Raw genomic sequence first — 10557 nt, forward strand, 5'->3', positions numbered from 1 at the left:
ATATATATATATATATATATATATATATATATATATAATAATATATTACAGCAGATAAACGTGGTATAATTTATCACGACATTTGCAAATAATTCATTTAAAGATTTCGATGTATCATTACTTTTAACAGCAAATAATCTACTCCGTAAAACATACAAACTAAAAACTAAGACCGTAATAGACTAAAGCCGAGTTCAAGCCAAACTTGAACTTTAGCTCTGCTAATTTTTTATTTTTTATTTTTTGTAAGCGAGTAAACCCTCTTATGAACGAGCACATTGACTCCCTCATAGAAGGTAAAACCTCGGGTAGTCAAGCCCCCAAGCGCGAGACCTGGTACCAAATGAATTGCGCATTATGCGCACCCTCTAGTCAAACTCCTTTTTTTGAACAATTTGGTATAGCCATGAATTGAACCCGAGTAGTGTGCTTCATTGGGTAACTCGGAGCTCTAATCATAAAATCATACAAGATCAAATTAGACTCACGAGCTAGTTCGACCTTAATATAAGTTGCTCAAGTGAGCTCCTTTACTTAACGAACTCTAAATCTGTTCGACCTTGGACTCAAGTTCGAGCTAGTTTAAGTTCGTCTTGAATCGATATTTTTTGAAGTCTAAGTTCAAATTAGCTAATCAAGTTGAATCGATGTTTTTTCAAGTCTACGTTCAAATTAGCTAATCAAGTTCACATCTAACAAAAACCAAAGACTGACCAATAACTTTAAGGATGTATATAACTAATAAAAACTAACACCAAAAGTATATACAAGTAAATGAGAACACAAAAAGGAGATAGGGAGTGAAAGGGTTTTGACAGAAATAAGTATTAAGTATATGGAATTAAAACAGTAGTAGTATTTGTCTGTTGCCTTTTTGTTACTATCACTCTGTCAACTTCAGTAGTCCTTCTCTTCCAGATATCCTTTGTGATCCTCTCTCATGTGCCCCATCTTCTCTTCTTCTTTATAAACTAACCAAATTCCACACTCTCATTCATGCACTCTTTATTTCATTCTCAGTTTTCTTCTAATTAATTTCATTCTTAAAAAAAAAAAAAAATGGAAGCTACTAATCATCATCAACAACAAGAACAAGTAGATTCAGGAACCAAAAGCAATACTACTAATAGTAGTAGTTATTTGTGTAGGCAAAGTAGTAGTAGGTGGACACCAACAAATGATCAAATTAGAATCCTTAAAGAACTTTACTACAACAATGGAATCAGATCACCAACTGCTGATCAGATTCAGAGAATTGCTGCTCGGTTAAGAAATTACGGTAAAATTGAAGGCAAAAATGTGTTTTATTGGTTTCAAAATCATAAAGCTCGTGAGAGACAAAAAAAACGTTTCAACCCACTTCAATCTCAACCTCAACCACCACCACCACAATCATCCACCACCATCCCATTTTCCGACCACCACCACCACATGCATCTTCAATCTCACCATCACCAGCTACCCCATTTCTATAGCTACCAACAACAGCAACAGAAGCTCTACTCCACTCATCACATCTCACCACCAGGTAACTTATTTCATTAATTTATGTTTTTTTTTTTTTTTTTTTTTTTTGTTAAGCATATATTTACGTAATTTATTACGGAGTATTATTATTCAATTTGGGGGTTACTTTGGCTTTTTTGCTTACTGAATATCTAGTTATGATTATGATTATTATATATGTAAATAATCATTTTTGGGATTTTTTGTTATTGTGTAAAGAATAAAAGGTTAAATTTCCTAATTGATTATTTAAACACAAGTTTTTATAAAAGATAATTCCAAAATATTCTTTTGCAAGTTTTTTGTGTTTAATTAAGAGGGATGTTAAACACATTTTAAAAGCTATTGAAACAGATAATAGCTAGATAATAAGTGCTTGACTTAAAATCTTAATTTTATATTATTTTTCAAATTTTTGTCACAGTGGAGGTTGGTTCTTCATCTTCTTCACAATCAGTCCAGCTACATGTTGGCTATGGGGCCTATGGATCTATTGCTATGGAAAGGAGTTTCAGGGTATGCATATATACTATATTTAATAATAAAAAAAATTCCATAAAGTTCAAATTTGTCTCCAACTTAATAGAATGTATATGAACACTAAAATTTTAATTATCAAACAATTTTATACATTACTCCGTAATAATTTATGTAGGAGTGTTCCATATCACCTGATGATACGATTGCTGGAGAAACAGTTCAGAATATGGGATCATGGGGAGTCTATTCATATGCTTTTGACAACATTAATCCCCAAATTAATGAAGAGGAACATGATCATGATGATGATGATGACGATGGAGATTTGTCTAATGAGATTGAGACACTACCACTCTTCCCTATTCACGGTGGCTCCACCAATACCACCACCACCACCGGAAGCGGCGGAAGCTATCATGATGTATATTCCGGTGGTGGTGGTGGTGGTGGTGGTGGTTGGTTTGATGGCAGGACTTCACTTGATTTGAGCCTTAACTCGTATGGATATTTTAATTGATTTTACACCGTATTACTTTAATTTCATCGTTATCAGTAGTTAAGTGATTTAATGACTGTAACTAGATGCTAATTATGGATGCTGGTTAAAATTAACTACTAGTTGCTTTTCGTATCTCCCTTTATATATATGAACAATTGTTTTTATGCATGATCAGAAGAAATCAAGGTAGAATTAATGGCATGGGATGTGTGTAGTACTTATATGGTTAATTACTGGTTCTGTATTCTATATATTGCATTCATTTATAATTATAAGTATAAAAATCAGTGTTCTATAATTTACTCCATATAAATTTTTACATTCCTCGTATCATTTTGGTATCGAATTTCTTAGTAACTAGAGCATTACATAACTACACATTAAATGTATCATATAATCAAAGCACATTGTTGTTTGTTTCGTTTATAAACTATCTTAATAAATCTAATTTTTACTATTATTTTCGTAATTCGTCAACCTACCGTATGATTAATTTTAGTAACTATATTTTGATTGTTAAATTTAAACATTGTAGCTTCACATATACTAGAAAAAAAGTACAAATAATATATGTTTTCTCATTATATTATATCATAAACATGGATATATATGATTAGATGATGTTTTTCATATCACTTTAAATTATGTAATGATATTTATTTTTAATTTTTGAATACTTTTTACATATACTTCATGAATAAGATCCACAGGTAAATCCGCGACCCGCGAATATTCGTGGGTACGGGCATGGATCTAAAAATAAATCCATTAACCAAGATCCGCGGGCTAATGGATCATCAAAAAACCCGCGGGTGCGGGTGATGGATGTAGTGGATCCGCGCCCACGACCCGTGAGTGCCATCCCTAAGTACAAATTACGGGTAGGAGGAGGCTGAACTAAAGGCATCGACCCATAACGAGGGAGGAGAGTGAGCATTGAACTATCGGTTGCTGGGTAATTTGTTCGGTCATTTTCGTTCTGTTTTTTTTAGTGTTAATTTTCGAGTTAGTTTTGTTCTGGTCTTTTGTTTTGGCGCTTATAGTTGTTTATGTTGCGCTATCGTTGCATGGTTTGGATTTTCAAGGGCCGGGTTTAGGTAGTATTTGCGCATTGTTTAATGTTTAGAGTTCGTTCTGTTCACGAGCCTTGCAGTGTTTTGTATTTTCGATTGTAGCGTTATCCATATTTTTAATCTTTGGATAAAAACATTTGTTTTAATGTTATCGTTATTTTGCTAAAATAAAAAACATAGCAAGACCCTCTATTCAAGTAGCATAGATCGAACATGCTATTCAAGAAATAGGTACCCTCATCATTTTGGAAAGCTTAACCACTAAAACTGAGTCTTCACAAATGTTAAGAAGGTAATCAACATAGAGTAAAAGTCGAACTTATGCTCGAGAGGATAAAACCATGTAAAACGAGAATAGTCATCCACAAATATAACATATTAATGAAAGCCGTTAGTGGATAAAATATGAGCAAGACCCCACAAATGCCGATGAATTAAGTCAAAGACACTAAAACAAAGTTTTTCATTAATAATAAAAGACAAACGTTTACTTTTGGATAGTTGACAAGAAGAACAAAGGTCGATTTCGGTAAAATAAAGGAGAAAGATAACCGTCCTAATTTATTTAAACGAGAAATAATATCAAATTGACATGTCCTAAGCGACTATGCCACAACTCATACGATCCTTGAAACATGCTAGAGTGAAGATGCGAGATAAACGCCTTTGTCCTCGTTCGGCACATAAAGATATGATCATGATTACGACGACCTGTTACGAGAAGTGCCTTGGTGTGACGATTTGAATAATGAAAGCGGGATAATTAAATAAAATATCAACAGGATTGTCAGATTTTGAATAAGCCTACTTATCGAAAATAAATTTTTACAAATCAAAGGAACAACTAATACATCGGGTAAGCGAATATCCTGAGACAATATAGTGGAACCGATTTTTGGTAATCAAACGAGTATGACCATTGTGAATAGTTACCCGATCGTTACCTGAGTAGGTAGCGGAAGAATCCAAATTATACGATGATGGGGTCAAGTGAGAGGAAGCCCCCTGATATTGCACATTTCACATATGTTTATCATGGCAATATCCGTCATTTTTCGTCCATTTGGATACAATTTTGGTTATTATTCGAGGTTATTATGAAGATTGTGATTGTGATTTTAGAGCCGAGAAGTGATCATTTTAAGTATTTTATGAGTTTATGACAAGTTTCCAACAAGATATGAGTTAATAGTTGATTTTGGGTGCGACCAAGGCGAGTAATATGTAAAAACAAGAAAGAATCATGGCCTGGAGAAATGCGCGCCGCACATCTGGAAGCGCACCGCGGGCTAAAACATAAAATGAGACCCGCCAGCAAGTAATTTGTGCAGTTGTTTTTCTTCACAAACGCGCGCCGCACGCGCAAAGTGGGTCGGCCAGCTGGTCAGCCTATTTAAGGAAGCAGTTTTTTTTACCCTAAAGGCTATCATTCATTCAGCCGAATTTGGAAGCTAAGGAAATGAATTTTGGTTACTTTTGGGGAATTCCAAGGTCATTCATACGCTTCAATCATTCCGCGAACAAGGATCAATCCAAGCGTCAATCGAGATTCATCGTGTTAGGTTGATTCTTTGTTTATTAACAATGAATACTTATTTAATTTTATCTTTGATTTCAATTGTTGTCATGATTTTTGGCTAGTCTCTTAATGTTTGTCTAGACTAATAAACCTATGTGTTGGATGTGATTTTCATTAATTGTTGGATTATAAGTATTTTGATTTGAAGTTTTGAATACATGTATGCATTTAATGAAACTTGTTCTTTTCGATTCAGTTGATTGTATCTTGTTTGATAGGATGAGAGTTCATCAATTTAATATATATATTTTCAATTGGTTTGTCTTAATTGGTTGTTTGCTTAATCGGAGACGATAGTAAATTGAATTCAAAAGGCTAGATGACTTATGTTTAAATTACTCACAACGAGAGTTAGTGTGATTATTGATTACTATGAGAGTATAGTCATAATTTGAACCTGATTATCAGTTGAGTCAACTTATCACATTTAGGAGGTCATAAGTGACGGAGAATTCAGTGCTGTGTAATCTTAGTTGATGTGTTTGCGCTGGGGAATTCCAGGTGGACCGATTAGGAAACTCACATGCTTTAATCCACATTTCGAGCTTAATCTAATTGCATCCAGCACTTGGTGTTAAAGTTCTAGACGAACATTTGTTCTTTTATTTAATTTACAACTTATCTTATCTTTCCTGTTTGCTTTAAAGCTTAAACATAAAAATATCAAAAATATTGTTTTTCATAAAATATTGTTTTTCATTATTACATAGTTAAAGCTTAAACATAAAAAATATCAAATATTGGTTTGTGGCTAATCGTTAAATAGCCACAAACCAAATTATCTAGTACTTTCAATTTTCTTAGATTAACTTTAGTTTATTTTCATTAGTTACAATATTAATTCACACGCGTAAACTGTCCTTGGAACGATCTTGGATTTACCAACTTTATACAATTGCACGATCGGGTACATTGCCCGCTAGTGTGTAAACTTTAATAACCGGCATTTTCCTTTTATAAATTATAGACACGATTTTACATATTAAGTTCTTGGCGCCGCTGCCAGGGACAGTTGTGTCGAAAATTAAGATTGTCATCTAATTGCTCTTAGTTGAGTCTTAGTTTGCTAGTTTATTTTTGTTCTTAGTTTATTCTTGTTTGAGTCGGTTCATTTAATTAGTTTGTTAGTTGTGATTTTGTAGTTTACATGTAGTGTATGCCAGATACACGCTCGTCAAACGTCGAGTTGTATTTGCCTTATCCTGAACCAGAGAGATTTATTTGGAGCCATAATACAGACGAGTCCGACACGCTGGATTCAGAAACTAATATTTTCGCTGCACCATCAACTAGCAACCTGTGATTAATTTGGAAAGTTTTACCGATTCGGTTGTATTTGAAACTGAAGAAACACCAGTTGTTCCTCAGCAACCAGTGGTACCTAATAATCCAGTTGTTCCTAATATTCCGGTTATACCAAAGGTTATACCAAAGGTTCCAGTAGTTTGTCAAATGGCACAACAAGGTCAGAGTATGGCGGAAAGGATGAAGGCCTCACGAGTTGGCCAGAGTAACGCTATCAGAACTCCAGAAGTTACTGATGATTTCTGTAGCTACCCAAACAAAGTCGTCATTGACTGCGCCGTCTACTTAGGTCCCGTTACGTGGTCATAAGTCTTTAAAACAACGTTTGACCAAAAGTATGTCGCATTCATTTCAAAAGTAAAGATGTTTCAAGGTTTACAAAGTAGTTCGACAACTAGTTACATTACAAAGTTTAAAGTACAATTTAAACATATGCGACACAATTTAAAAATAGCCAAAAGACGCTCCACGTATGCATGTATACTCGACATCCAAGCAAGTATCAAGGTAATGAGCGGAAGCATGTATCACAAAACGTTCAAGGACCTGAGAAAAACATAGAAATCTGTCAACGAAAACGTTGGTGAAATCATAGGTTTAAGTAAGTAAGTACAAGTGAACCACAAGATTTGCAACAATGATGTAATAGTAATACATTCCAAAAGTTTTTTTCACGAGCACCCAATTATCAATGCTTAACATTCCTTCCATAGAACCCCATCACAATAGTGTTAGAACATACATTGTTTCTCGAAAATATATTTCATTCGTAAACGGTAGCGAACCGTTTGAATGAGGGTTTGTCAAACCCATATGGCCATATAACATAAGTTCTCGCTTACACCCGGCAAGTGTAACTAATGATAATCGAATTGAGGATTTTTGTTCAAACTCGTATGTAGAATGTTTGTTTTCCTGTACTTGTGTTCACTTAGTAAAAAGAAACGTTTATGCTTTCTCATCCCAAATGTAAGTGCAAAACAGTAAAAGTGGGACTATGATCTCACCTTGTGTGCACGAGTAATAAGTACTTCAACAAGTAATGTGTGCAAAGAACAATGCTAGTCTTGACCTAAACAAATAGGTTTATATCAATATCGGTAAACACGATAGGTCAAAGTGTTCAATTAGTCCTATGGCTCGTTAAGACTCGATCATAATAGCATGTGAATCAAATTGTCATGTTTCATGCAAGGTACAAGTATAAAAGCATGTTAGAAGGATTGCACAAACATTTGGTTAAGTTTGATTAAAAGTCAACTTAGGTCGGGTCAAAGTCAACGAAAAAGTCAACACGTTCGGGTCGGGTCTCGAACTATTTTTCTGAGGTTTTTAATCATATATGAGCATGTTAGAACAAGTTACATGTGAATCGGAGGTCCATAGCATAGCAAACATTTTCCGTAAAATGACCAACGGAGAGAGAAGCCTGCCAGTGTATCTGGACGGCGTCCAGATTGTCTGGACGGCGTCCAGCTTTGAAGGCTGGGACGGCGTCCAAATATCTGGATGGCGTCCATCTTTGAAATTTGGGACGGCGTCCAAGGATCTGGACGACGTCCAGATTGGTATTCAAGTCTGATGCAGAAAACTTCTAAGTGCACGAACCAAAAACCAAACTAACACATTTTATGATCCGCAAACAACCAAAACATGTATCTTATATCATCGGAAAGGTATTTTGACGAGGAAAACATCTAAACACATTTCATCATTCACATTTACCTTTACGACAACCAAAATCACATTGAATGCTCAATCATTTAATGCATTCAAGTTCATAAATGAAAATCAATGATTCGGCAACCAATTTACATGAATGATATGCCGTCTCGAAGGTAATCAAGCATACAATATAACCTAGTACTTAATAATAACATTTCATGTCATTCCAAGCATCAAAAGTCCATTTCACGTTCATCAAACCCTAACCCAATTTCACCAAATTCACTAATCAAGTTCATGAAGTTTTCTAAAGCAACCTACACATCAAATTGAAGCTAGTGATACTAGGAACACATTTAATACTTGCACTTTATCATAACAACAACATTAAATCATCCAAAACTCAAAATCAAACACACACTATTCATGTTCATGCTAGTTACACTAAAACAACGAGATCGAGCATACAAATCATATATTCATGTTAGACTTGAGCCATAGACACTAACTAACAACTTTATAAGTTAAAAACATCAAGAACACAAAATCTAGTGATTTTAGAAAGTTACCCAAATATAATGAAATTGGTATGGAATCGAAGAGGAAGTTGCAAGGATTCCAAAAATGTAATTTGTTTTGCAAAACACCCGCTAGCTCGAATTTGGATGATGATTCTTGTTGGTGTTCTTTGAGAGAAAAAAGGTAGTAAAAGATGAGGATGAAAATGAATGGATGAAAGGGGTTTGACCCTTTGACCTAGTCAAGGGTTTGATCCCTTGTCAAGTTTAGTCCCTAAACTTTCGTTCGGGTGCGTGAATTACCTAAACGAGATAATTTAAAACGCGTATCAACGGGAGATGTTTTAAACATATAACGGACTTTAAAATGAACAAATGGAAAGTAAACGGAAAAAGGCGGGATGTTACATTACCTACTCCTTAAAAGAAATTTCGTCCCGAAATTTAAGTAGGCGTAGCAGTCGTTGTTTCTTCCTCTGGACCTTGCATTTCTGAGTTTGCGAATAGATGAGGATATTTCCTTTGCATTTGATCTTGTCTTTCCCAAGTAAACTCGGGTCCCCTTTTGGATTTCCAACGGACTTTGACATTGGAATTCGGCTTTTTTTTAACGTTTTGACGGAGGTGTCCACAATTTCAACCGGTTCCTCCACGAAATGAAGTTTATCATCAATGGTAAGCTCCTCGAGAGGAATGACGATATCGGGTTCGGCAAGGCACTTTTTCAAGTTGGATACATAGAAAGTAGGATGAACAAAGCTCAATTGAGGCGGAAGATCTAAACGATAAGCAACGGTTCCAACACGCTCCAAGATTTCGAAAGGACCGATATACCGCGGATTTAGCTTCCCGCGTTTCCAGAAATAGATTACACCTTTCCAAGGTGCGACTTTTAACATTACGTGATCACCGACTTGAAATTCAAGATCGTTGCGTCGTTTGTCGGTATAGCTCTTTTGACGACTTCGGGCCGTCCTAAGCCTATCTCTGATTTGAACGATTTTCTCAGTTGTTTCATGAATGACTTCGGGTCCGGTGATTTGTGTGTCGCCTACTTCGGCCCAACAAAGAGGTGAACGACATTTTCGACCATATAAAGCTTCGAATGGTGCGGCGTTAATACTCGCATGATAACTATTGTTGTAGGAGAATTCGGCGAGAGGCAAGTGCTTATCCCAAGCTTTTCTAAAGTCGATAACACAAGCTCGTAGCATGTCTTCTAAGGTTTGAATTGTGCGTTCGCTTTGTCCGTCGGTTTGTAGATGATATGCGGTGCTCATGTCTAAACACGTTCCTAACGCTTCTTGTAAAGTACGCCAAAATCTAGAAACAAATCGGCCATCTCGGTCGGAGATAATCGATAAGGGTACACCGTGTCGGGCTACGATTTCTTTAATGTAAAGTTGTGCTAGTTTCTCCATGTTGTCGGTTTCCTTCATATCTAGGAAGTGCGCGGATTTAGTGAGATGGTCAAAAATAACCCAAATAGTATCATAACCACCAACCGTCTTTGGTAGTTTGGTGATAAAATCCATCGTTATCCTTTCCCACTTCCATTGCGGGATTTCGGGTTGTTGAAGTAGTCCGGATGGTCTTTGATGTTCGGCTTTGACTTTGGAACATGTCAAACACTTGGCAACATAAGTAGCTACGTCCCTTTTGATGTTTGGCCACCAATATTGTTGTTTAAGGTCGTGGTACATCTTATTGGCACTGGGGTGAATTGAGTATCGTGACTTATGTGCTTCATCTAAAATAAGGCTTCGTAGGTCCCCATAACTAGGCACCCAAATCCTCCCGGCGAAATATCGGAGTCCGGTTTCTTTAACTTCGAATCGAGAGCTGAGGAATTCAAGTGTTCGAAAGAGATGTTTTCATCCTTGAGAGCCTCGTCTTGGGCTACTCGAATTTGATTATTAAGGTTGGTGTGGA

At 35.8% G+C, this 10557-nt stretch overlaps 1 protein-coding gene across 1 annotated transcript; it reads left to right on the top strand.

Annotated features, from left to right (window-relative positions):
• Positions 1-1059: 1059 nt before the first annotated feature.
• On the top strand, positions 1060-2503 carry LOC139849204 (protein WUSCHEL-like). Its single transcript, XM_071838866.1, has 3 exons — positions 1060-1528; positions 1931-2022; positions 2162-2503. Exons 1-3 carry the CDS (start codon positions 1060-1062, stop codon positions 2501-2503), a joined length of 903 nt encoding a protein of 300 aa, XP_071694967.1.
• Positions 2504-10557: the final 8054 nt, after the last annotated feature.

This window comes from Rutidosis leptorrhynchoides, chromosome 5 (assembly GCF_046630445.1).
Source record: "Rutidosis leptorrhynchoides isolate AG116_Rl617_1_P2 chromosome 5, CSIRO_AGI_Rlap_v1, whole genome shotgun sequence".
NCBI lineage: Eukaryota > Viridiplantae > Streptophyta > Magnoliopsida > Asterales > Asteraceae > Rutidosis > Rutidosis leptorrhynchoides.

Coding starts and splice junctions, on each gene's coding strand:
- LOC139849204 (XM_071838866.1), top strand. CDS start 1,060: ATGGAAGCTACTAATCATCATCAACAACAAGAACAAGTAGATTCAGGA. Junction 1,529..1,930: donor TCATCACATCTCACCACCAG/GTAACTTATTTC, acceptor TTTTTGTCACAG/TGGAGGTTGGTTCTTCATCT. Junction 2,023..2,161: donor CTATGGAAAGGAGTTTCAGG/GTATGCATATAT, acceptor TAATTTATGTAG/GAGTGTTCCATATCACCTGA.